At 44.3% G+C, this 27,951-nt stretch overlaps 1 protein-coding gene across 1 annotated transcript in view; it reads left to right on the forward strand.

Moving 5' to 3' along the window:
* The window catches only part of ptprk (protein tyrosine phosphatase receptor type K), a 68,312-nt gene that overhangs the window by 24,707 nt on the left and 15,654 nt on the right, over positions 1 to 27,951 (forward strand). Inside the window, exons 2-17 of the mRNA XM_068753550.1 lie at positions 4,309 to 4,440; positions 8,749 to 8,909; positions 9,400 to 9,451; positions 9,540 to 9,598; positions 11,774 to 11,855; positions 13,163 to 13,278; positions 13,769 to 13,943; positions 19,441 to 19,553; positions 19,720 to 19,900; positions 25,170 to 25,352; positions 26,068 to 26,187; positions 26,326 to 26,435; positions 26,530 to 26,731; positions 26,811 to 26,916; positions 27,289 to 27,361; positions 27,522 to 27,644. Coding sequence (XP_068609651.1) covers positions 4,309 to 4,440; positions 8,749 to 8,909; positions 9,400 to 9,451; positions 9,540 to 9,598; positions 11,774 to 11,855; positions 13,163 to 13,278; positions 13,769 to 13,943; positions 19,441 to 19,553; positions 19,720 to 19,900; positions 25,170 to 25,352; positions 26,068 to 26,187; positions 26,326 to 26,435; positions 26,530 to 26,731; positions 26,811 to 26,916; positions 27,289 to 27,361; positions 27,522 to 27,644 — 1,988 coding nt within the window. The remainder of the gene's footprint in view (positions 1 to 4,308; positions 4,441 to 8,748; positions 8,910 to 9,399; positions 9,452 to 9,539; positions 9,599 to 11,773; positions 11,856 to 13,162; positions 13,279 to 13,768; positions 13,944 to 19,440; positions 19,554 to 19,719; positions 19,901 to 25,169; positions 25,353 to 26,067; positions 26,188 to 26,325; positions 26,436 to 26,529; positions 26,732 to 26,810; positions 26,917 to 27,288; positions 27,362 to 27,521; positions 27,645 to 27,951) is intronic.

Here is a 27,951-nt window from a genome sequence, read left to right on the forward strand (position 1 = left end):
AGTGAAATGAACTTCGACTCTGCAGCGAAGCAGCTCCGGCAGCTGGAGCTGCACATTATTCACATAGAAAAAAAAAAACATGTAAAAGAAAAAGCAAATCTCATTATAGACTGTGTCACTGGTTGACTTGCGAGCCTATTGAAAGTGTCTTTGCTCAAGATCACTTAAATTAACTCGCTTGGTTTCACATTGGCTTCTTTGTGTTTAAAAACGAACTCCTTCTTTTGGAACTGTGCCGTGGAATCGTTAATTGGTGCCCTTGGAAATCCGTACGTCGTAAAACTTATGCGCTTTAGTCAGTGTCCTTGCATATGTTTTATATCCCACATTGCGCACGTCCATGTCTTCCACGCAGACCTCTGTGACCGTGTATATAAAAAAATATAAAATGAGATTCCGTGGCTTGTTTTAAGTTACTGTACGACATCAATGCCAGGCCAAACTGTTGTGATTTTCTCTTATTGCTTTCTTGAGAAATTTACTCTTCCTGAGACGGCAGAGAAATAAACATTTTATTTCGCCCAGCGGCACAGCCATTGACTTAATGTTCTTAGATTCAATAATAAGTTCCTCTGTCATTTTAAATGTCCAGGAAGTGTCTAGAGAGAGAAGAAAGCATCTCAGATCTTCATTGCTCTTCGTGAGCACGCTATTGGTTAGATCTGATTTAATAATGCCTTTTCTGCAGATTGTTTCGATCACGTCGACGGAAAGAAAAGCTAATCAAGCTAGCTATTGTTAAACATTCTTCCTGCGTCGCCAGCTATTAATCTTGATTTAAGTTAATAACGTGAAGGAATGAAAGGTGGCCCCCTTTTTTGCTCCAGACCCCCCCCGGGGAGGGGGGCCTGTCTGCGCCCATTTCTCTGAACGGGTTCGGTCAAAGCGCTTTTGCTTTCACCTCCTGGAGGGGGAGGTCATTGCAAATCACAGCAAAATGGTTCTGAGTGACGTTGGCAGATGTTGTGTCTGATTCCATTCGACAATCTTTGAGAAAAGACTGTGGCCGTCCCGTGTCGCTATTGTGTGTGTGTGTGTGTGTGTGTGTGTGTGTGTGGCTCCTCTCTTTGCCCTTGAGCCTTTATCAAATCCTTCTAATTATTTTATTATGCAAATGAGACACCATTATTTCATTAGCGAGGCAGCCAATCACAGAAGCTGATTAGGAAGCGATTAGCATGCAGTCGGGTTCTGCCTTTCTCTCCGTGTCCTTGTGAGTAGAGCCGGGGGGTAATGACCCATCTGGACGCACACTTGTGCTCATAGTTGGACAATTGTTGTAGGATTTCTTGTACAACGCGGTTCACAATACAAGCAAACATCTGATCTTTATTTCTGACATTTAAATCATCATCTGTAAGACGAATGAAGCGACTGGGGAGCCAGATAAAACCCTCGAGAGTCTGCGGAGACCAAAACATTGCTTGAAGTAAAGTCAGTAATAACTGTATGTCTGCCGGACGTGTAAAGAAGCTGAATATTTTATTAGATCTGTTAAAATATTAAAGAAAGCCTTGGATCGATACATGATACGTGAACATTCGGCCTGGGCCTAGCTCCTCACAGAGCCTTCCAGCAGAGGTAAAACAACAGTTCAAGGTCTGCTCCTCTCATTATTGGCAACAAAGAGTATCTGTCGAGATGAGCGTGTCTGTAGATGTGTGTTGGTTGAAGTTGGCCGGGCTTTCGGGGAAGGAAGAAGTGTTAACCGAGAGCGTGGGTGAGCTAGCTTGAGGGAGTAGCTCTATGTCGACACGGGCGCCCTGCTACTTTGTTCTATCAGATGTGCGCAGGCGAGAGGAGAGGAATGATCCACCATTGAGAAGTGCTCTTTTAAAGCAGTCGGGGAAAGGAATGTAAAACAAGGACATGTTTTCTTTCGCCGCTCAACCAAGGCGAAATTCCTCCTCGGCCGTGGCGCCGTGGCGGAGCTGAGTGGGGCTCTGTTTGCACCAACAGCCCACAGCACTACATTTCAGCACGGCGGATTTAAATCCAATTTCTCCGTACACTTTATAGGATTTCAGAATGGGTGGGGGGGGGGGGGGAGCTTTGAAACTAAGTTGAGCCTCTGTAAGTATTCTGTAGCTTCATTGAGGTTAAACAAGGCTAAACAAACACTGTGGCGTCAAACCAGTTCATCACTTCAAGGAAACACACTTTCTTTGACTTCACACTAAAACACTGAAATACAGCATCAACTCGTTTTTACAAGGATCTCCTCCTGACTAAGGCCGCTCTCAACGCGGTCTTCGTGCGTTTACACGGCTCTGCATTGTGCTGACGCGTCTTAATACATAATGTTATCGTGCGTATTATCAATCTGATTTAATGCTGGATCTAATCTGCATTGTAACGACAAACGTCTCATCGCCGAACACAAACTAAATCACACACACACACACACACGATCGTAGCGAGTATTTAAGATATATCTCTCGCCTCGTTAAACTTGATCATCATTACCGGGTGATTGATCCGTTTTGGAGGCATTTAGGAGCGGCGGCACAGTGTGATTAAATCGACGCTCTGCACTTACATCACGCTGCTGTTGTTGCTGCACGCGGTCAATTCCAGAACAAAAGTAAAGTCTCCCATCGAACTTGTTATGTGCATGAGGGAGTCGCACACTTTCTTCTTTTAATTCCTACAGACAGAACAACCTGACAGAAAGATGCAAACTGACACACACTGCAGGGGGGGGGCAGGAGGTCATGTGGTTTCACACACCTGAGTTGGACTTCAGTAGAATTTGATTTTCAAACTCTGCATCCAAGCAGAGTTTGTTTGCCGCGCTAGATTGCGTGTGCTCTACATTCTCGCTTCATGGCTGGAGGTAACTTTCTGTGACAAAGACTGAAATGAATGGGATTGAACTGAACTGCACGAAAAGAGAAGCTGGATTAGAGGAGGACGCCCAGAGGCACGTGATCCAGTGCCTCGTCGAGGCTCTGAGTCACAGCCGGCCGTACCGCCGGCAGCCGAAGACAGTCGCTCGGTTTGAAGTGAACTTGTTTCTCCTCCAGCGGCCGCTGTCACTTCTTGGTATCCCTCTGCAGCGGGGAGAGCTCGGATCGTCTGTCTTTCTGTTCTCCATCACGGCCCCGTTGCTCGCTCCAGGGCGCAGGTAGCAAAGCTGCCGCACTTACCGAAGGCCGGGAGATTTATCTCGCTGCCAGCGGTGGTCGCTGATAGCGCTTCGTGGTGCTGGTTTTGGTATTACGCACCTTATCGGGTTCTTTGTGGCCGTGGAGGCCGCTTAAACATGGATATCTTGGGAATTTAGCCTGTCGTTATTTTTGGTTTGTTTAATTATGAGGACTTTTTCTTTTTCACGCTACTGAAAGCCACTCTAGTTTAAACTCTGCTGAAATTATTGATGACTTAATTCCAGCTAATTTCGCAGTGGATTATTAATTCAAGTAATAATTTAAGAGAAGCGTTATGACAAACTAAATGCGAACAATTTGAAACTGTGATGGGTTTTTCATTAACCGAGTAATAGAAGATTATCATGCTCTGTGGACTCATTGATCAGCAGTCCTAATAGGATTAAAAGCTGACACTTGAAAACACGTCTTGCATTAATCAATGGATGAACTTTTACACTTCCTAAATTTTGAAGATTGATCCCTGCATTAAAGTGTTTTATTGCCATCACGCTATTTTTGTTGAAGCACACATTCCATTTAGCTACATTGGTTATTGCACATCAACTCTCATTGTTTGTGCCCTATATGTACCGTGCAATTGTATTAAACCATAACATTTTATCATAAAACAGTATATGGAATATTTCAGGTCCTAATTCCACCAATGTCAAGAGGGTCACAGAGACCCGCTAAGTATGAGTGACTGGACTCAGACGGCGTTGTGGCTTTTCTTAGCCGTATCTCTCCCGGCTATTTTATTCGCACAGACAGTGCATTGCTTGTGGGTTCCTGAATCAGAACCACTACAAGTCACATATCATTGTAAGTTGATTATATCGCTTCGCCGTCGGGGACAAGTAGCGTCTCTCTTTATTAGAGCGACTTCCTGTATTTAGGGGGACCGCAGGCGGCCCGGCTCACACGTGCTTTTCCCGAGGCCGCGGCGATGGGCTCAGATGATCAGCTGAAGGCCTTGACAGTCGAGTCAGAGGTGATCCTGACTGGCCTTGAGTGATGACTCCTGGTGGTTTGTTCATGAGTTGGGACAATCTGAAGTTTTACTACGATCAGAGAATGTATGATGGTAAAAAACGGATTTATTCAGTTGCTAATCATCCCATGGTGTGCATTCAATAGTCCTGCTTTTTCTTTGCAGGGAGCTGTTCGTTTGATGAAGGCTTCTCTCAGTGCGACTACCAGCAGGACCCCTATGACGACTTTGACTGGACACACATCAACACCCTGGACACACATCAATTTCCGTACGTCTCACCAGACCTGCCACAAGGTGAGGCTCCATCTCAAATCCGCTGCAATGCAATGTAAATGTTAAAAGTTTAACCAGTAGTGATGCACCTCAGGCCTTCTGTAACGTATCAGGTGTCTGCGTTTACAGGGACATCTGTAGACGTCTCCTGCCTTTATAGAGACATCTGGCCTCGGATGGTTTCAGTTAGGGGACTGCTTGAGCACTCGTTAGCGTAGCCGTGAACCGCCCCCATTCGAGACCTTCCAGATCAGATATTTGGAGAACATCTATATTTATCCGAGCCCCTTCCCAGTTGACATTGGATGAGAGGTGGTGTACATAGTGGACAAGGCTCTAGTTCATCTCAAGAAGGCAAACAACCATTGACCCCTGTCACTTTTCTATATGTGGCTGTGCAATAGAGATCCGTTGCAGGCACCTTTCTAATGCGTCACTTAGATTTTTGATTTATTTTACATTTTACAATACTTACATCTTTTAATTTTTGTCATTTGAATGCAAGACTTTTACTTCTAATGGAGTACTTTAGCATTTTGCATTGGTACATAAAGTGCTTTATTAAATGATCTTATAGGAAGACATCCTCAACCTCCTTTCCTCTCCTCTCCTCTTCTCTTTTTTTCTTCTGTGATGATGATGAAGGGGAGATTAAATCTTTCTGCCTCAGGACTGAGGGTCTAATTAACAGAATATGAGGTCATTAATCAACAGCAGGGAACAGGGAAGGTTGCCTCGTTTACAATCTTAAAAGGAAAATGTTATAACGATAGAAAATGCAAAACACAATTACTGTAAAACAACTGAGGAAGAATGTCGGCTGCTGTATGATCAATAAAGTTACTGTCAATTAATGAACCGTTTCATAATTTAATAACCTCAGACATACTTGCGTTTATTCATTTCTATAATCATAATTTCCTTTCCTCTTCTTTTCTGTCATGGAAGATTATGAATTTGTTGCCATGACAACGTGATTGCTGTTATTTATCTTTGCTGGCATTTAGAAAAAGGTTCAGTTCAAAGCCGGCTCTTTTTGGACACACACGTTTCCCCCCAAAATGTTAGTCTGTATCTGCTTTCCTGTGGTCTTCCCATCAACCAGGTAGCGTGTAGCTCCCATCGAGCGTCTAGCATTTAACGTTATTAATAAGTGGTGTCAGTATGCGTGGGCGGGGGGGCGGGGGGGGCAGAGTTGGCAGTTTGAAGAGGTTAAATACTTGGCCCAAGAGCGCAGAGGTAAAGAGTGCAATAGCGTAGCATTAACTCCCGTAGAAGCCAGTGGAATGCTGGAGGGGATGCGGGACTTGGCCGGGCTTTGTGTTTGGGAGAAATAGCCGGGAATGGATGACGGATTGAGTTGGTCCCTTAACTGCCTTTTCCAGGGACGCGCTGGAAAAGTCTATTATTAGAATCGTTGCTTTGTCAGGCCGGCCACGAGCATTTTAGAAGCACTCTGGTCTGGAGAGCCGTCGTCTTCCTAAGGGCAGGGCATGATTGAGACGAGAGGCAGTAAGAGTTTTTGTTTTTAGCCCTGAACAACAAAGAGATGGGGGGGGGGGGGGGCGTTACGAGCAGTTGGCTTCTCAAAGGCCTCGGAGAGGGGGTTTATCTTGCTGATTGGTTATGTGTCATCAGGTGTTGGCAGGAGGAAAGACGTCATCGAAGGCTTTATGCAGAATTGTTTTCGAGCCATTGGATGGCTCGGCCAACAATTACACTTTTGTTCTTTATTACCCCACATTGATTTGTCACAGTTTCTAATCACCGTTTACGCTCGAGGCGGTGTTGGATGTGGAGCGATGGTGTGGCAGCTTTTGGAATAGAGATAAAAGCATTCTGTGTAATCCCGGTGGGGGCTGTTGCTGGCAGGGAGCAACATGGCGGCGCCTGGATACCATGTTGGCTCCGGGATCACTCATCCATGGGCTGAGGCTCGTTGGACTCAAGCAGATACTCTTGACTCGTAATGTTGTCAGAGCTTACGAGCACAAATTTGGCGTGCCATTCGTTTGATGTCTCCTTCCCACTTGGTCCCCCCCCCGGTCTAATAAAGGGGGGAACAATAAGGTATTTGCGCTGCAGTAGAGCTTGTGTATAATAACTTAATAATAATTTATGCACAGATTAATTACCAATGAATACAACTTTTCCAATCCACTATAAGAGTTGAAATTTGCAAATTGTTTGTAGATTACATCACAGTCCAAACAAAAGCGTGACATAATTTTAATTGAAATTAAGTTGCACACTTTTGCTTTGTCCGTTAAACATTTAGATTACGATCAGTTTTTGTTTAAGGCATCAGTTAATTAATCATCTAAGGATAATAATAATCGTTACACGGGAGCAGCCTAGATTTGTGTCCGATGACAAAACATTTTTATTTTATTTTAAAGATCAAACAAAGATTTGATTCATTTTATTCGATCGCTTATTGAATATGAATCTGAAAACAAGCTGAGCAAGAAATCAAATAGCAAAGTCAACCTCTAATGAGCCGTTTTCTCCTGTCGACCACGCTGCCGCCGCTACGTGACACATCTAGGTCTTAAGGTATTTTTAGCTGTGTTGTTACATTTTCTCATCGTTCTATTAGAATCCATTTTGTTCTTTGGCAGTTCAAAGACATCAGCCATTTTAAAAACTGGCAGACTTTAGGCGTCAGATGTTCCTGGCACGGCGAGGCCTGCTTTCTTATCGTCATATCAGCTTCGTGTATTTACCATTGTTATTTTGGTCTCACATTAAGTGCCGTTAGGCTTTGGGAGGATTTCTAAACTGTTGAATAGTATTTTTGATTATTGATAGCCCTTTTCAGCTAATGTTATTCAGCTATATTCAGCGTAATCCATTGTTCTGCGTTTGCACCAGGCAGTGTTGTGACTCGCTGACACGCTAAAGGTTATTTCTTTTTTCACGGCGTTCCGTGTGTTGTGACATATCTGGGTCTCTGACTGATGGGAGTATTTTTGGCTGTGCACCATCTTGGCAGCCATCTTTAAAGACCTTTTCTCATGTCACATGACAGCGACATCCATCCTGTGTTCATTTTGGATAGATTTGGATCACAGGCTCGCCCCGGTCTTGTTTTTGATCCGGCTGGCTGGGGTCCAGGCTCGTTGCCGACCTTTAGAAGCAGTGGTGAGATTATTTTGACGCTGCTGTGCAGTAGCTGGAGGGGGAATGGTGGCATTAAGAGAGAAAAGGAAGACAAGGGCCAATCCAGTAAGTGGGATACAGCGCTTGGTTTTGAAAAGCTAATCTGGTTGCGGTTGCGTCTGTGCAGCTCATGTTTGTGTAGTTTTACTGTAGAGGAAAGTGTTTCCTCGCAGCAGATTGACTCAACAATAAGTGATAATCCCTATTGTCCTGGAGCTCATTGTGTGGAGAATATTGTGTTGTATTTAAATGAGTTTATATTATATTATGCCGTTTTCTTCTTTTATAGAGAGAAATAGGACAAAGATATTCAACCTGCAACAAGAAAATCAAGAGGAATCCTCACGCACTTTACCCCGCAGTCGTTTGCTTGAGCAATTGTTTTTAATTGTTTTAAACAGTTTTAATTGATGTGTTGTTTCAGCACCTTGAAATGAAACCGCCTTGTTTGAGAGGGATTAGAAGCCAAGGCAGGAAAGGGATCACATTTCATTACATTTCACTGGAATGACATCTGGTTGAAGTCAGAGCTGATTACTGGAACATCTGGGTGGGCTGACTGACTGACTTTACCGTCAGCTCACAGATTATCTTTTATTCCGAGTGCCAATTCCTGCAGTCAGATGCTGCAAATACAAGGTGTAGCGACAGCAGGCAGCGTCAAGTCTGCAAAGCGCCGGTTCTGCGATCATCTTAGAGAGATAAAACTAATGGAACATATCACAACCAGAACCAGAAAGACATGATCCAAATTAAAAGAGAGGAACCCGAAGAGAGGAAAAATAAGCACAAAGCAAAAAAGAGCAAAGGCTATTTTAGGATCTTGTTCAGAAGGCCAATATCCAACAGAAACCAGGAATAGGCGACGTGTATCTTTTTAAATTCACAAAGCTGTTGTTACTGTTGGTGTTTGTTCTCCTTCGTTGTGCACGGCGCAGCAGAGAGAGGTGGCGTGCACGTGGCGTGCACGTGTCGGCACACGTCATGCAGGCAGTGGGCATTACAGCCTACGCTTTGGCAAGTCCGGTCTCGTAATTGCCGTGTCCACGCGCTAACTACCCCCTCAGAGGGCATTACTGTCAGTCAGCTGGAGCTGTGGATGTCGGCAGGTGTGTGAAGTAGAACTTTAACTGCCCTCTCCTCGCCTCTCCTCGCCTCTACGTCCAGGCTCCTACATGTACGTGGACGTCTCTCAGTACGACTTCGGGGAGAAGGCCAGGTTTCAGCTGCCGGTCATGAAGGAGAACGACACGCACTGCATCGACTTTAACTATCGCCTCACCGGCCCGGACGGGGCCAGCCCCGGTACCCTCAACGTCCTGGTGAAGGTAATGAAAACAAACGCACCAGAACCCAACGGAATGGAGCTGCTGTCGTTTATTACACAATGATTACATTTATAAGGCATTTACTTGGAGTAGAATGGACAATAAATGTCCATTAAAGTGTTAAAGAGACGCCGATGGCTGCGTTTTATGATGCAAAAGCTTCATTCGCTCTAATAAACGTCTTTTCCACAACAACTCCCATCTTCTCACCCCTCTTATCTTACAATATGTCGAAATGGTTACAAAACACATTAACAGAAAAATTGCTGATCTACCCGTTTCTAGCAGGGGAGCCTGTATGAGTGGGAATACTGGGATGCAGTCTCATGACTCAAAAAGCCAAACCCACACTCCCACAGAAATCCTCCTGCCAGCCTCTGACCTGCATGCTGACAGAAAACAGTCCATGTGGGAGGAAGGCGATCTCACCGAGTGTCAGGAAACGAGACGATTAATTCTCACGTGAACTCTTTCACTCTGTTATTTCTAGGTAAACAAGGGCCCGTTGGCTAACCCGATATGGAATGTGACCTCATACACCGGTAAGACGTTCTCGGCCACTCCGCTTCTCATTGGAGAACTCATCCCGACACCGTTGTGACTCTGTTTTTTCCTCGTGCTGTCTCTCAGGTAAAGGCTGGCTGAAAGCCGAACTCGCCGTCTCCACCTTTTGGCCAAATGAATATCAGGTATGTCCCAAAATAACAGCGGCGTTAAATCTTAAACCTTAAAACATTTCAGACATTGAAATAATTCCAGTTTTCACGTGCATGCCGGTGCCTCCCTCTTTCTTCATTCATGACATTCAGTCATTGTGACTTTCTGTGTGTTTGCTGGCGGCAGCTCGTCTCTGACTGTCCAAGCAGGTGTACGCACACACACACACACACACACACGCACACACACACACCCCCACTGATCATGTTAACACACAGTCTGGGGACCCTGTAATATTACTGTAAGGCGAAGTGTGAAAGCATCCTGCAAATGGCCCATCTGGAGCCCAAATGGCCCATCGTGACTACGGGAGGATATCGCAAGCATGAAATTCATGTGTCAACATGTTTTAATTGAACATAATCATCCTGGTTTGCTGCGGCTTGTGTAGGTTTTTCAGGCAATGAAACAGGTTATTGGATTTGAGGTTATGAAGCTATTCTTTCATGTCCAAACATGTCACTGCGCTAGCACTTTAGCTCGAGTTGTAATGAGACTGGTTTCACCAGGGGACGAGGTACATGCAGACTCAGGTAGACGAAACCAACGTGCCCATGCAGCGCCCTGTATGTGGATCACACGACTAAAGTCCTTATCTCTTCTTTATTTCAAAGCAATGCACATTGAAAATGCAGAGTTCTCGATCTCAGCGTCCTTGATTCAGTGCCCGTGACTTCCACATCGACATGAGATAACTGTAAGATTGAAACTCAGTCCCGATAAATAAGCCCCGTCCAATCTGCGAATCAGAGAAAGCAAACAGTCGCGTTGCTGATAATTAAAACTCCATGAGCAGGAGACAAACGGGAGATTTTGAGCCCTGAACTCGGTCGCCATGAAACCGCACACAAATGGGTAGGCTGCCATTAAGCCAGGTTATAAAGGTTCCGACTAGCTAAACCAACATGGTTAAGATAAGAGCCAGCGGTCGTGAGAGAGGGGTGGCAGGAGGGCAGCCGGTCTGCAGACAGGCCGACATGAAGGTATTAAAAGTCAACTGATGTCTTTCTGCTGTGAGTGAAAGATGATGGGAGAGGGGGAGAGTCTGACAAGCAGGGGATGATAAGCTATGGGTAAACAGTTCATGGCAGATTTCCTCTTACAGGTGATGAATGACAAGGGCGGCTCACCCCCCCCCCAATCTCTTTCCACCGCCGTCTCTCTTTTCGATAGCAACCCTCCCCTTCCTCCCCTCTCTCCCCTCTGTTCATTACGGAGCCCCTCTCCGAGTAAACAGCGTTTAGAACAGACGGCAAGTTGGGAATGACAAGGAAATGAAGAGTGGAGGAGGGGGAGGACGGGAAGGAGAGATGAATGAGGAGGAGGAGTAATTTAGGACAGGGGCTGATGAACTGGGACGGGGGTAAATGTGAGCACCTGTTGAATCATAACTAAAACCCCTCGTTGCTCCATCCCGTTCTGCCTTTCGACGTCGTCCTCCTTCCAAATCAAGCGTTTCCTGGCTTTGGGGAACTTGAAATCAAATCAATCCAGTAGACATTTCCTCCAGGACAGAATGTCTGATTAAAAACGTGGCGATGGAGGGAACGCACTTTCATAAAAATGGGTTCACAGAAAAAGGGATGGGGAAAGGAAAGACAATCAAACTGCCTTGGGATTCATCACTGATGACCATTTGTGTGTCTGCTTTTTTAAATGTGTACCAAAGGAGATTAATATGATCATCCAGCAGGAAGTATCTCTTTTATCCTTCCTGGCTTCGGGGCCAGAATGTGTAAGCCAGGCGTCAGTCAGGACGGCGGTTTCGTATTTATCCAGCGTAACGCACATCACTGGCAGCCGTCACTGACTTTCAATCTATTCTGTGACGACTCGAATCTAATCCATCATTCTGAAAACAGATTTACACGGCAGTAGTCTCACTTTATATCTTCCCGTGCGCTCGGAATTCATCTGAGATGCATTTCGGAGGCTCAGTTTTTTGATATGGCGACACTGCTGAAGACAGTTAAAGATGTTTGTGCCATACAGTGTCTGTGATGTGAAAGCAGAGCAGATGTAAATGTTGCTTTACTCCCAAGCATGGCATTATGTTGTTTATTTACTGCTGCTGCATTCAGAATGTTGCTTGTTTTCCACCTTAAACTAACAGAACAGCAACAGATGAACTCCTTTTCTTTCTCCAGGTCATATTTGAAGCAGAGGTTTCAGACAGCAAAGCCGGCTTCATTGCCATCGACGACATTCAGGTGCTCAGCTACCCATGCGGTGAGTCGTTAGCGTGCCAGCAATTAGTCCCAGTTCGCTGGATAGACGGCGATGGCTTTGGCCACTAATTAGACTGTACCTGGGATGGTTTCCTTTGCAGTCGAATGGGCAGATAAGTGGGAAGGTGACACGGGGAAAGGAGGGAAGCGGCAGCGGGAAAAAAAGACAAGTCGTAGAGAAATAAAGAGAGAGAGAGAGGGAGAAATGGAGAGAGAGAGAGAGAGTGAAGCGGGAAATGAGACGGTTTTAGCGCAATCATGGAGAGAGGGGAGATTCTGACACCTCAGCATTTTGTGTCTCCTTCTCTTTAACCCCCCCCCCCCCGCCCACACACACACACACACACACACACACACCCTGAACAGTAGCTGTCTTGTCTCATGCTGACCACAAAGAGATGACCGCGAACCATTTTAAATTCTCGCTACGTCCCGAGTCGTCTTCTCTCCTTCGCCCGTGCGTTTTCTTCCACTTCCAGAGGCCAAGAAAGAGTTGTGACGGGCGAACGACGAGTTTTAACAGAGGGTCTGTTAATCCAGATCCTGGAGGGTCTCTACGTTGAAAAGGATTCAATTTCAACTGCTTTTTGTTGTCTGTCTGGCGGCACCAGGAACAATTTTGTCTCTTAATAGATTCTATTGATTACAAGTCATGAAAATATACCATCTTCCGGTGCCGCTTGTGAGGTCCTAGTGTCCCAGCCGTCCCTCTCCCTGGCAGAAATAAGCAGCATGTCCCTGAAGGAAATTCCTGGGCATGAATTTTGGCAATAAAGTGGCATTGAATTTGTGGAAATATGAAAAGAAGAGTCTTTTATTAAAGCCCGGTGGTATAAAGGGAGAGGTGTGGGACTCCCACAAGGAAGGAGCAACTATTTGAAAAGGAATTAGTACTTTAGTCCCCACAGTGGATGCATTCATTCTCACAGCTGCATTTCTGGACACACGCGCACACACACACACACAAACGTGTGTGTGTGTAGCTTCTATCTATGATTGCAATCACCTCCCCAGAATAAAAATGTCATAGCTGAGCTGCATCTTCAAGGTCTGAACGTCTTATTTCGCGGCTGACTCAGAGTTGGGAGCGATATGAATGATATATACTGGATCTGAGACGGACGCTCCCTCCCAGTGGCCGCGCAGAACGGCGCCGTGGTTTGATTTAGCACCAGGAATATCTGATCCCAGTAATAACGGTCGTTTTCTTCAGGTTTGGGAGATGTTCTGACGTGGATACGGTGTGTTAGCGATAACCTGATCTGTTTCTGTCCATAACTCTTTGCCTCATTTATTTGTTTTGTGCAGATAAATCCCCTCATTTCCTTCGTCTTGGGGATGTGGAGGTCAACGCCGGGCAGAACGCCACATTTCAGTGCATCGCAACGGGACGGGACACGTCAAACAATAAACTCTGGCTGCAGGTACAGCTGCACACACACGCGTGCTCAGAAACACATGCGCGTCTGTCGCTGTCGAAGCTGCAGCTACACACGTTTTACACAACGTAGGAGGGAACTGTCTTTGTTCAGCCAACGTGTTGTCTTATTCGTCCTGTATCTCCCCTCAAACCTGCTCAACAAAGGGATGAATAAAGGTGCTGAATATGGGGACTCTCAGGACCGGTACATCCCATAATAGAGTGTCAAACACACACACACACACACGCACACACACACACACACTCCAGGCTATACATCCTACCAGCTAACATGATTAAGATTTTAATAGCTGCTGACTTCATTATGGCTCTATTGTAGTCATGACCTTCAAACCTGCTGTCAGTGAGGAAGAGGTGTGTGTGTGTGTGTGTACGTGTGTGCGTGTGTGTGTTTCAATGCTTGGACTTTGAGCAAGGCAGTCGTTGCTCCATCTGTCCTGATCTGGTCTTTGTGTGTTTTGCTTGTGATTTAGAGGAGGAATGGTGAAGATATCCCCGTGGCGAAGACCAAAAACATCAACCACAGACGGTTCGCCGCCTCCTTCCACCTCAAGGAAGTGACCAATCAGGATCAAGATCTGTACCGCTGCGTCACCCAATCAGAGCGCGGTTCTGGAGTGTCTAACTTTGCAGGACTTATTGTGAGAGGTGAGTGACTTTTGAAAATATTTCCAACTGCTAGGTGTGGCCTCACATTTTCTTCTTTTAATGGGATCTTCTATTTATTTGTTTGGTCTGCTAAACAGTTAGCATCCTCACCACTGGAAACAACCTGAAGCTATTATATGTATAATAAGGAACCTGTCAAATTATTTGCACTGAGACAACAAAGGCCCAGGTCAGCTTTGTTCTTTTCTGATTTTACATTAAACCAATATGTTTAATTTTAACATCAAAATATTGATAAGCTCTCACCAGCATCCAAGAGCAGCTTCTAACGCGACTCATGGAATGTGTTCATGTGAACAAAGCCTCACAAACTAAGCTACTGTAGTTAGCTAAAGGCGTGCTAGCTCCTCTGAGGCAGACTCTGCGTTAGCACATCATGCGTTTACATTTGCAGCAACAAACAAACACACTTTAAATATTAGAATAAATAAATATTAGGTGAAGTGTCTTACTCAAAGACACAAGGACAGTGTGCACATGTGTGGGAGCTTGGTTTTAATCTCATTGTTGACCGAATTCTTTTTCTGGCGCAACTTTGGACATTTTCAACGTGTTTCTCCTCAAATTTGCATTTCCTGTCTCTGAGTCGCTAACACAAGCTAGTCTAATGAAGAGAGTGTGTGCGCGGGTGCATGCAGATATGTATATGCAAGCCTTGCGCGTGTGTGTGTTGCGTTGCGATGCCGTCTGTGCGAATGCGTGTGCTTTAGCTGTCGTGTGCAGCTGACATGCGGTTAATAAGGTGTCACCGATGTGTGTTTGAGATGGGATGCTTTATTCATTCACATCCAGTTGATTACCTATTCAAAAAAGGGAGGGGGGGGGGCTCGAAAGGAAGAATGATATAAGAGTGACGGAAAAGAGGGGGGGATGAAATGGATGACGGAGGAGATTGAGAAAAAAAGAGAAATGGAGATGGTGTAGAAAAGGGAAATGCAGAAAGTCGGCTCATTATCCCGATATCCATGTAAGAATCTGGAATATGTTTGAATATGTAAACAGCTGAGCGACCGGCGTTCTTTATTCTGCAGGAATCAAAAGTGAGCTTCTGAATATTATATTACACATTATACACATTATACAATAGGAGCTGGTCTCCGGCTGCACACACTTCCTCTGACCAGGGAGACACAGCCGTGTTTCGTCTCTGGTCCAGTGGATTCAGTGATTGCTCACATACCACAAGACCTTGGGTGATTTTGTAAGACTATACAAGTGTCTCGTGTTTATTTATCAAGATCATCTTTTTTGAATATGAGAAGTCGAAGCGGAGCGAGATGAGCGATCCACACAGCGGGAGACATGTCTAAACATGAATAGGACCCATCTACATATATGGAAATAGACTCGGGTTCAAGTCGAGCGCCATGTGTGTTTCGCAGTCGGGCTTCGTCTCCAGCGCTAGCCGCTTTTTCGCGATGTGAGAAAATGTGCTTTTTGGAGCACTGAGGGATATTGGTGATTATGAATATTGATCCAGAGTCTGGTTGTTAGAAAGATACCACAATGAAAGAATGAGTGATGCATGTATGAATGTGGAAAGAGCCTCATGTTTATTTATTATAAATATCGGATGGGCGATGGGAGCTGGAGAGAAATCAAAGAACCAGGGAATGTGTTTACTTCACTTCTTGAAAAGTGTTCAGTGTTGGAAAGTTCCTGCGGGACATTGGCAGCCATATGGATGAGTATGGATGCAACTCAGCTGAATATGTTCTTTATATTTGTTTCTTTTGACATCGAAGGAAGAGTAGAAAGATAATTAATGGAACAATAGTGTACCTGGATAGAATATGGACGGAAGGGGAAATGGAGGAAATAATTCTGAGTGCCAAAATGTGATTTTGACAGAAACCCAGGTTTCATTTTCAAAGCCCTCACCCCGGTGATGAGACGTTGCCTAGGTGATGGTGCACACGGGCTCAGCGTATTGATATGTACACCGTAGATGACACTGATGTTCCGTCATCGACCCCCTCTGCGTGCATGGAGCCGTCAGCATCAGCCAAATGAAGCACATTTTGTAGAGACAGGTGCATCATGGGAGGATGAGAGGTGTGACGTGGGATTATCATATAATTCTAAAAACGGTCTTGTCTCCCCCTGAGAAGAAATTCGACAATGGAGCCATCTTTTTTTCATAACTTGAACTTGAACTCTTGATTGTGTCTAATAAAAGTACAAATAGTATTATTTAAATGAACTATTTGATCAAACTCCATGAACAAGTTTTGGCCAGAGTCCTGCCCTGTGGTTCCTACGGTGACAGAGTGCATCATCACGCCAGCTCCTATCACTCACACACACACACAAGAACACACACACCAACCATGTCAGCTTGCATTACGCACAATCCTTGGCCCAAAAAGCTCCCGCAATATTATTGTCACAACATGCACACACAAATCAGCTTTAGGAGGACACACAACGGACTCCAATTTATACAACTGTCTTAAACCTGTAGCAGTCCACTTCTAAAACAGCCCTATCTCATTTTTAACCAATGTCTCGCTCTCTCTCTCACACACACACACACACACACGCACACTCGCACACGCTAACTGTAAGTAGTACTGACAGGTGAAGCTTCAGGCGTTGTGGAACTACAGAGGATCTACTACGACTGTTGGCTACCACACACACAGTCGCACACTCCTCCCTCATTCTGGAGGTCAGATGTCCTCCAGTGAGGTCCGGAGTGTTGCAGCAGCAGTTTGTGAAAACTAAACTTTATTGACAAGGTTGCTGACGCCGGACGACGAAGCACGAAGAGGAGCATGCCTACCGGACAGCGGTACCGCGCTGTCTTTGCGTTAGCGCGTCGCACCGCATCATAAATGTTGCATCACAAGTCCTCTGGCAGCGCCCGACAGGAGTAAAGAAAGCGAAAACTAAATCCTCCACGCAGATGGGTCGGGTCAGAACCGACACACGCATTCCAAGTTTTCCTCGTGTGGATTTTCTTTGTGATTATAATTTACATTTGACCCCCAAAAATGAGAAGGTTCAAACGTGTTTTTAATCATTTAAAAGATGTTGACAACACAAAAACGCCGTTGATGATTGGTTCTGTTTTTTAGGTCAGCTGTACAAATGACAAGTGATGGGAACACAAAACCACGGTGCCAGCTCGTATTTTCTCTGGAGTCTCATAATGACCCACTTACATTCCTCTCTGCTTCATTTTATGTCTATTATTTAGCTGTTCGATTTTTCAACAGCTTTAAAGTAACACAAACGCAGGCTGCAAAGCACACACATCCACGCTTGCACTCCTTTATCTTTGTGAGGCTTCGCCTCGTTTCTTTCTTTCTTTCTTTCTTTGTTAATCATCCCGTTGTTTACTTTGTTTATTTGACGGTTGCGAGTTGACAAGTTGTTGACGTTGTTGGTTTTCTGAAGTCGCTTCAACATTCATTATCTGCATTCAGGCCTGTTTGTGTGTCTGCATTCGTGCACACACACACACACACACACACACACACGAGTGCTGTCAAACTACAGTGTTTTATCTGTTGCTGAAGCTTCCCGGCCTGCACGCCACTGACAGGCGCGCACACACACACACTGAGAGAGAGAGAAATGCAGACTGAAACACAGACAAAAAGAGAGCAACAAAAACATAAAATAAATATTAAAGGGACAATATGTTTGTGTTTCTCCACAAAACTTGTGTCTGGGAGGGATGAAGGCTGGTTTTATCCTGTATTCCTGGTTCATTGATCCATCATTGATCATGATTCAGAAAAGAGTCTCATCTTTGGCCCTTTTTTTTTACACTTTGCTGATGAGAGATCACAAGAATCTCGTTCTATGTCGGCTGAACCAGGGAGACTGAAATAAGAACATGTGGCATGTAAAAAAAAAAAAGATGGCAGCAGGACTTCGGATTAAAGTGAAATCAAAGCATAGCATTTAAAGCTAAGATAGCATTTTGCATGCACACCTAAAGTAACAAGACTTTCATTTAAGAACACTCTCTGACATACACAGTAAACACACATACCGTGTGTGTGTGTGTGTGTGCGTGTGTGCGCGTGGCATCGAGATAAATCTTTGACACATCGTGTTTTAAGGTTGTGCGTTTCCAGCGTGTCGATCACGTGCGTGCCAGTTAACTCTGATCTGACTGACTGGCCATGAACCATCAGACATCCATCACATGTAAATCCAAGAACAGGCGCGTGGCACTATTTATTCAGAGGCACGGGACGGAGAAGTCGGATTAAATTCAAGAGACAAATGCAGTGTAGGCAATAGAAATATGGTTCCAGTCAAAGAATTCATTCCTCATTCATGTAAATGTAAACAACATTGAAATGCAGTCACATCCAAGAAATAAAATAGGATTTATCCTTATGGGAAATGTGGTATATTTGGTAAAAGGGGCAAGATTAGAATCAATAATGGCGTCAGGATGAAGCAACGTGAGAAACCCCCATCCTGGCAGCAAAATATGCAGAGCGAGCGAGCTAAAGCTAACCAAGAAGCCTTAAAAAACCTGTTTATTAATCTAAGGCCAATTTCTCTTGTATGAACTGTGGGTGTAATTTATCCACAGCAGCAATTAAATAAGCCTGAACTTCATAAAGTTTAGTTTTTCCACTTTCATCTCTGTACAAGCCAGAGTGAACGCCATTAGGCTAACGACGAACCGCAGTGGAGAGGGAGGAAATAAAACCGGAACGACGTCCAAGTTGAGTAGATCTTTCACAAAAAAGCTTGGAAACATTCGCGGTGAAACCGACGATGAGACGTTTAAGAGGTTTCAGCTCATTAAACGTTTTTTAACTTTATCCCTGAAGCAGACAATGCGAGGATCTTCTTCCTTTATATCTTTGCTTTTTAAACCGAGCTCTTCAGAGGTGCCACACGTCAACATCGCGGCTCTTTTGTCGACAGGAACATTTGCATAAGAGACCGTATGAATGACAATCAGCCATTACTTTTATTGATGGATGAATCTGGCAAATTAACATATTCCATATTTGAACTCAAATTATTGGTCACGAGTCAGCATTTTCCGATGCCGCTTCTAAAACAAGCCTCCTAAGTTTCACATTTTCAAGGTTGGGAGGCTTTTGATGTGAAGCAGCTGCAAAGGTGTGTTTGCATTAATATATAGTTCTTTATGCAAGAAACAGCATGGCTACTAGCTGTTAGATGAAAGGAACGTACATAAAACGGGTCTTGGGGAAAAGTCTTAGTCGTATTAAATATTATTGCTGGCGAAGTCGGAACAGGAAAGTGGGATTTAAACCAAACTCCAGGTGTAGCAACTAATAGATCTGCAACAATCTATTCCGTGAGTACTTTTGTCTCTGCTTACTAGTAGTTTGTTTAAATTATTCAACACCAAATGTTAGACTAACAAGGTTTTCTTTGTTCCACTCCCCGGTTGTGTTCCAGCTTATGAAGCCTTTTCGACCCCCCCCCCCCCCTTTTATGAATCTTGTTAATTATTTTCTCTCCTCAGAGCCCCCACATCCCATCGCTCCGCCCCAGCTGCTGGGTGTCGGCCCGACGTATCTGCTGATTCAGCTGAACGCTAACTCGATATTCGGTGACGGACCCATTATACTCAAAGAGGTACATTCAGGATTAAACATTTGTTTTAGAAACCAGGTCATTGAAGCGGTGATGTGATGTCACTGCGTTTTAACATGATTTTCCCTTCATTGAGCATCCATTCTGGTTTTTATTGATTACATTAAATATTATTTCTAACTGTTTTTTTTGTTGTTGCTACATTTAGGTGGAGTACCGAATGACATCTGGCAGCTGGACGGAGACTCACGCCGTGAACTCCCCGAACTATAAGCTGTGGCATCTCGACCCGGACACAGAGTACGAGATCAGAGTGTTGCTAACCAGGCCTGGAGAGGGGGGGACGGGCAAGTCTGGCCCGCCACTCATCACCAGGACCAAATGTGCAGGTAGGACAACCGCTGCGTCCAGCATCAGGTCAACTCTGCAGTGAAGAGGATTGTCTATCGATCCGTCCTCGCCGCTCTGATTGTCCTCTATCTATATTTTAGACGGGGACGTATTTGTTCTATGAACTGGGAGAGGAGGTTGGAGGACAGGAGTCAGTTCAGTGGTTGCTTAGTGATATGAGACATTAAATCGCTTGAGGCTAACTCCGCCTTTCTCAATTCTTACCCCGATTCTTCTCTCCTTCTTTCACCTCATTCCTGTTTTCTCTCTTCTCCTCCTCCTCTCGCTCACGTCTCTCTTTGTACCACGCTCCTCTCTCCCTACCTCTTTTCTCTCTCCGTGGATCAATAGACGGAGGGCAGAAACGCTGTCTGACATTTGTAGAAATAAACGAGTGAAATATATACAGCTAGCCTGGGGGGGGTGAAGAGAGAGGGAGAGATGGGGCGAGCGGCAGTGGGTTCGTATGAGAGAGGGAGGAAGAAAGCAAGAAAAGCAGTGAGCTGGAATAAGAAACGGAATAAAAGAGCAATAGGGGGATGATGGAAAACAATAAGGCTGGGAAAGAAAGAGAGGACAGGATAGAAGCGAGGGGAGAGAGAGGAGAATGATGAAACTGGAGAATGAAAATGAAAGAGATGAAAACTCATAACCATGGGGCCTGACTGCTGCCTGGAAAGCTGTGTGTGAAACTGTGAATAAATCTGTGTGTGTGTGTGTGTGTGTGTGTGTGTGTCTGTGTGTGTGTTCACTGACAAGAGGTAGTCATAGACATGTTCAGGTGACCCAGCTTCCTGTTTGACGGGAAGATGAAATTAATCAGGCAGGAGCATTTCGCCTGACTCATTTTAATCTACATCATTTGTTGAAATCAGTTTAAAGCAAAGGAATATCATCATGAATTTAGGCAATTACGTCAAAACATTCTGTTCATGTGGATCATTTTAAGGATTTAAGGAAGTCATCGGGTTTAAGAGGGATTATAAGAGACATTTCTGTGTTTAGGATGGTGCCGTTTAAACAAATGATCTATGGGGCAGGTTATCTCAACTTACGTTTACATTTTAATTGTATTTGTGAAGCAGAAAAGAAATGCGTTATTGGATAATAATGGTTATAAAGTAAGTCATATGTTGCACATGAGAGAAACGCTTTTTGGGCCAGTGTTCATTACATGATGCAACCAGCAGCCCACCACCGTTTCTGGCTGCTTCAGCTGCTCGCGTTTCCTTTTTGGGATCCGGTGACATTTTTGCTCTTAGTTTTTATGCAGAACATATAGAACAGATCAGATTTTTTGTATCTTAATCTCTGGAGGTAATACTTTGCTCTACCTTTTTGCTGAGCTAGCCGAGCTGCTTCATGTATTACGCTTAAGCTAACCAGCTGCTGCCTGAAGCTTCATGTGTCGTTTAACTGTAAGAATGAAAACGAACCTTCTGTCGGGCTTGTCTATGAAAATGGAACCTCATATTTGACATGCGCTAAATATTAAATCTGCAGTATACACAGAGATCACTACTAAATTAAAGTAAGGCTTCTAAAAACGGATTTTCCTACCTGTCTCCCTAAAGAAAGTCACACACACACACACACACACACACACCTACACACACACACACACACTCATTCAGATAGACTTGTGTGAGAAGAGGGAAGAGGAGACACACTCTTGGTAGAAATGTTATTTAAATGGTAATGATTCCTTTACTTTATTCTCTGATCCCACCACCTGGAGTTTACTGAATATTTAGTTCAACAAAATATCACAAAAACATGCTGCACACACACACACACACACACACACGGTGAAATGTGAGCACCAACAGCAGTAAACCTAAACATGTTACCATAAAGCACAGTTTAATTAAAAACCAATGAAGTTAATAACATGCAGAGCAGATACCACACACATACGCACACACACACACACACACACACAAGATATATGATAACCAGAATGATGTCATTTCTTTCTCTCTCTCCTTTGCTCTATTCATCTGTCTCTACTTCTGTATCGCTCATCTCCTCTCTCTCCCACTTGTCTCGATTTTTCTTCTGCTGTGATTTATTGCTCTTGTCTGAAGGGTGAAATATAATCAACTTGAAATGAAGGCTGCTTGTGTGCGTGCGTGTGTGTGTGTGTGTGTGTGTGTGTGTGTGTGTGTGTGTGTGTGTGTGTGTGTGTGTGTGCGTGTGTTTGTGTGTGTGACAGAAGAAGGTGATGAAGTAGCTTTTAATCCAAAGCCTGAATTTTCTGCCAAAAACCTCTTGGTCATGGCAGGTTAGACACACACAAACACACACGCACACTTAAGGATATGAGCACACAGAGAAGAGACACACTAAGGAGTATGGAGAGAATTGTACACACACACACACACACACACACACATGCAGTTCAGGAAGTCACGGCATTCCGTGGATGTTGCACAAACTCAGCATCACTCAGATTAATGGAAGAATGGAATCAATAAAACACACATTTTCAGACATACAAGCACGGATGGAGTTTCTCGTGTACTTATATATATATATATATATATATGTGAAAGCACACAAGACACACACAGTCAGCAGGATGATGCTTTAAGGGTCAATAGCAGCCAAGAAATTCACAGACGTACTGTCTGCTGTCATGTTCTGTTTGCGTGTGCACGGGGGGGGGGGGCGCTTTATAGCCAACTGATGGTTTTGCTGTCGTCGGGGTCGGTTTGGCTCGGATCATGTTCAGCGTTTCCTGCATTTGGCACAGACGGACGGTATGGACCCCCCCCCCCCCCCAAAGAAAACCCAACATATCTGAATAAATGCAAAACATGTGTGGGAGAGCTGGAAAGAGGAAACTCAAAAACTGGACGCGATAGGAAAACAGTAGTAACTAGCCGTGGCTAATCTCAGCTGCTAACTACCCACGCAAGACAAAAGGACTTCGTTTGGAGTAAGACAGTAAATGAATGAATAACGGGGGATTCATTTGTCTTCCTCATGACGGTGGGAGGATTACTAGGAAGTAATTGGGCAGATTAACTTGGATTTAGCTGCACCTCTTGTCCACCTTTTCCACCCCCTGCCTCCTGTCTTCCCCACTTTTCCTTACCGCTTTCCTTTAAGGTCTTTCTCTCTATTTCTTGGCTTTTCTTCATGCTTCACGTTGACGGACAGGATTTATGTTTATTCCCTTAGCACAGTTCTGTTTCATTTCATTTCCTTTCCTTTTGTTTCCAGTTCTTTAATTCCAACCTCTGGATTGAGCTGATATGAAGCTTGTGTCCTTGTTATTGTTGGTGTTTATTGGTATTTGTTTTTTTTTTTCAAAGCTCCATCTGTGGAGAACAAAGCCTTTTAATTCCAACATGAATCCAGCCATTTGTCTCCGTACCGGAGGAGGAGAAAGGGACAAGGCAGCCTCTGTAGTTGTCCATTGGACCTGGTCCCGCTTGACTCTGGCCGCGATCCAAACTAGTTATTGTCTCTCCCTGTTCCTCCTCTTGGCCACTCTCTTTTCCTCTCTCATCTGTCTCTCCCATTTCTCTCTGCTCCCTTTATCACTCCCTCCAGCCCGTTTCATTTTTCCACACATTACTTTTGTTTCATGCTCTTAATCATTGCCTACTCCTCTTTCTTTCTGTCTGTCTTTTCTTCCTTCCTTCCTTCCTTCCTAACGCGCTCTCTCTTTCATTGCCTACTGTAAACAGACCGGGATGAGCGGCAATGCATTGTGTGTCAATAGTAGTGAAGTGCGCTTTCTAATCTAAAAGCAGTCTGTTGCTCATGTATGTGTGTGTGCGCGTGCGCGTGCGCGTGCACACGTATCTGTTAGTGACAGGCAGTTAGCCGTATACTGTATTTTGTTTTAATTCTATGTTGAAGACCGCCTCACTGTGAAGCAGACACACAGGGTCAAATTGCATTGACCCTGAAATCAATGTAATTTATGACTCTGCCCTAACCGTGTGTGTGTGTGTGTGTGTGCGCGTGTGTGTGTGTCTACCCTAATAGCCAGGTTTATGGTGAGGATCACAAGTATTGATTTAAATAAGGAGAGAGAGAGAGAGAGAGAAAGAGAGAGAGAGTAAAGGAGAGACAAGCTGAGAAATGTCAACCATCCAATAACAGGTTGAAGCTAAAATGAAATGCTCTGACCGCTCGGCTATTAAAACACACAATCTCACACACACACACACACACACACACACAGAGCAGCAATGATATTTTCTCAGCGGACCCGTCTTTGCAGGCCTCCTTCCATTCTGCCGCTTCTCTGTTCTCATTTCCTCTCTTATGTCTATATGCCTCTTTATTAGGAAGCTATTTACATCCAAATGACTTAACAAACCTCAGCGTGTTTGTTTGCACTTGACCGGGAGTTCTTATTATGGGAAGTTTTATTGAGACGAGCATGTGTGTGTGTGTGTGTGTGTCTGAATGACAGGCAGATAATGGGTTGTCAGAAGAAGCGACAGGTTTGTGTCCTTGTGTTGTCTCTCCTGAGAGAGGAAGGCCCAGAGAAAAACAGAGCGAGGTGAGAGAGGGGTTGGGGAGAGCCTCGGGTCTCTATTTAAAGAGAGGTTTTTATTATTATTTGTGTTTAAAAGAAATCCTGGAAGAACACAGGAAACAGAAATAGAAGAAGCAGGTGACAACAATAATCAAAAAAAAGGTAATGAAATTTGCTCTGGTTGCCTGGTAATAAACTTCTGTGAGAGAATGAAACTGATTTTTTTGATCATCTCGATTTGGGGCCGGGGAATGGAACCTGTTTAACATGGAAGTGAATGTAGCGCCACTGAAATATAGAGAACTGGTATGACCAGCTATGAGGTTTGGTTGAGTTTGCCTTAATGCCTGCGAGTGTGAATCTGTGGAGCGGTGGGTGGTGTCTGGGAGGGGGCTATTGATTCAGTCAAATGAGGCAGTTAAGGTAATTAAAGCCCTGGGCAGGCAGGAGAGCCAGGTAGACTATATTGACAATAACAGTTTTGAATCCTCATTAAAGATGGATTGCGTCTTGCAGAAGCCGCTGCATTTAAGAAATGCTTTAATGGACTTGAACGCAACTCTTAACTGCTCGTAAAACCCTGTTGTTCTACCCCGGGGAAATGTTGACGCAGCAGTCCTACTCTTCTTCGGCAACTTTTAATCACATATGGTTTTAATAATCGTCACAGAATGACGGCTATAATCTGTCTGGTTTACTGAGGAGCATCATGCTCATCTTTTTTTGCTTCATCCTCCCCCTGTGCCTGCTCACCTGTTTTTCCGTAGAACCCATGCGGACTCCTAAGAGGCTGAAGATCGCCGAGACCAGATCCCGTCTGATAGCCGTAGACTGGGAATCATTGGGTTACAACATCACGCGCTGCCACACGTTTAATGTCACCATCTGCTACCATTATATGACCGCAAACAACCGCAGCAAAGCCGACTGCTTGGACATGGACCCCAAAGGTAACGCTGGCCATGCGTTCTCTGTTATCACCGCTAGCCCAGTGGTAGATCGATTAATGCATGCGAATGAATAACAGGTAAAAATGAACAGTTCAGGGGAAAGTACAGAGTCTTTGTATTTAGTTTGCGTATTGTTACTCCAAAGGCCCGATCTCGTGGAGTTCTCAACCTTGAATTAACATAGAATTACTTACATACTTGTGCTGCAGGATCTCAGGCTGGAACCAGGTTTGTTCTGCATTCGACAGTGGAGATTTAAAATCAATTCTTGAACGCACGGTTAACTGCTTTAAGGCATAAAGTGGACTTCCATTAGGCTTTGTGAGTCGTCCTGCTGCCGTTCTTTTGAAACAGCTGAAGCCTCTCCGGGATGTATTGACCGAGTTGCATTAGTCTGTGATCTAATATTTGACAGGTTATTCAATTTCACAAAGCAAAATTGAATAACTGCTTCCACCTGTTGGAAGTTATGTGAAGTAGGATGATAATAGCTTCTGAATCCTCAGACAATGACGGAAGAATGTTTGGAAAGAGCTAGCAAAAAGTATTAAAGTAAACACAAATGTGTTGAATTTAAATGAAAAACAAATTAGTAAGTATGTCTTATTAAAATATTACCAAAAGTTAATATAAATAGAGAATAGTACTGGGCCAAGGAATGAGCCTTGATGCACTAGACATGTAATAAAAACATTTCTTCCATTTCTCTCCTCAGCACCACGCCACCTGGTGGGAAACCTTCCACCCTACACCAACGTCAGCCTCAAGATGATCCTGACCAATCCTGAGGGACGGAAAGAGAGCGATGAGACCGTCATACAAACTGATGAAGATGGTGCGATACACATCTTCTATTATCTCGTTTTGAGGGACTCCTTCATTGGGAAGGAGTGTGTGTGCGTGCGCGTGTGCCCACGCAGAGATAAAAAAAGACATTAGGATTGTATAATGATGTTTCTCTTTGTGTGAACAGTTCCAGGTGCCGTTCCCAGTCAGTCACTAAGAGCCACTCCGTTTGAAGACAGAATTCTTCTTTACTGGAAGGAGCCAGCGGAGCCTAATGGAGTCATTATACAATATGAGGTACTGCTAGCGCCAGCAGTAGAAACGGTAACTGTTGGAGCCAGTAGGGTCGTTAAAAACGAAACGTGAAAGCACCTTTCTGTCTCCACCTCAGATCAGTTACAGCGGGTTGCGTTCGTCTGACCCGTCGGTGCCTCTCCAGAGACCTGGACTCACTGTGTCTCTGCCCTCAAACACCACCCATCACCTGTTCTCCCAGCTCCACCCAGGGGTCACGTACCAACTCTCCATACGTGCATCCACTTCCAAAGGGTTCGGTTCTGCCACCACGTTGAACGTCACCACTAACATATCAGGTTGAAGATATTCACTTTAAATATCAGCTTTACGTGGCTAACAAGGAGATGCTAACACGGACTCGTGTTCTTCCTTCAGCCCCGACAATAGACGAGTACGACGGGACTGAGGCTTTCCTCAATGAAACCGCAACAACCATCACTGTCCTGCTCAAACCGGCCCAAGCCAAGGGAGCCCCGATAAGGTGGTGTTTGAATGTGTACATATATTCATGTTTGAGCCTACAATATCCAGTAGTGTATACATAAAAACAACAAGTATAGTATTAGTATAAATAAGACACTGATAACGCTTCAGCATCTGCATTACAGATCATTAGATTAAATTATAATCCTGTATTAATCCCACAGCAGGGAGGTCACAGCAGCAAAACAATAAAGACTTCAAACCTCGATATCAGAAAGCATCATAGAAATAAGTAAATACTGTTTACTAAACGGTGTTAACCTCTTTTTAAAATTAACGAATAAGTATGTTTATTCAGTCCCGGTGTGTCTGAGACTTTATGAGGCCAAAGCTGAGTTATTTTTGTAGTAAATTGTCTTCTTGTCTGCAGCGCGTACCAGATTGTTGTCGAGGAAGTGAATCCTCGGCGGACGCGCCGTCAAGCTTCTTCTGACTGTTATGAGGTGATTACTAATCAACTCTACACACGCATTTGATTGCTAGCTCTTCATTTTGCAGGAGGTATCAATCATTAAGACTGTCAGATCCTTGTATTTATTGATGTTGTATTTATATTCTAGATTTATAGACATTATTTTTAATGCGTCTATCGTCTTACCTCAGGTCCCGGTCTCCTACCACAGCGCATCTAGCGGTGGATCTCCGTATTATTATGCCGCCCAGCTGTCTCCCAGCAACCTTCCCGAGCCACTCCCCTTCACCGTCGGAGACAACAAGACATATCAGGCAAGAATATTTTTCATCCGAGCAATGAATTCTCCAGTTGGGGGAGGAAAAATGTCAAGTGTGATGATAAGCAAAGTAGAACTTCTGACAGGACTGCAAAATCTAGATGTTAAGAAATGTTCGTTTTGAACGGCGACCCTGGTCGAGAGCAGTAGTTCCTAAGAAAATGGGAAAATGAGAAAAAACATGATGATATGTGAATGTTAGAGTTGTTTGTTTGGACTTTTTTCATTAAACTTTTCCTTTCCTTTGAGATGTGCTGCTAACTAACAAGCGAGAGTACAAAGCAGTTCCCTTTGAATCGTCT

Source organism: Brachionichthys hirsutus, chromosome 20, assembly GCF_040956055.1.
Source record: "Brachionichthys hirsutus isolate HB-005 chromosome 20, CSIRO-AGI_Bhir_v1, whole genome shotgun sequence".
Classification (NCBI taxonomy): Eukaryota; Metazoa; Chordata; class Actinopteri; order Lophiiformes; family Brachionichthyidae; genus Brachionichthys; species Brachionichthys hirsutus.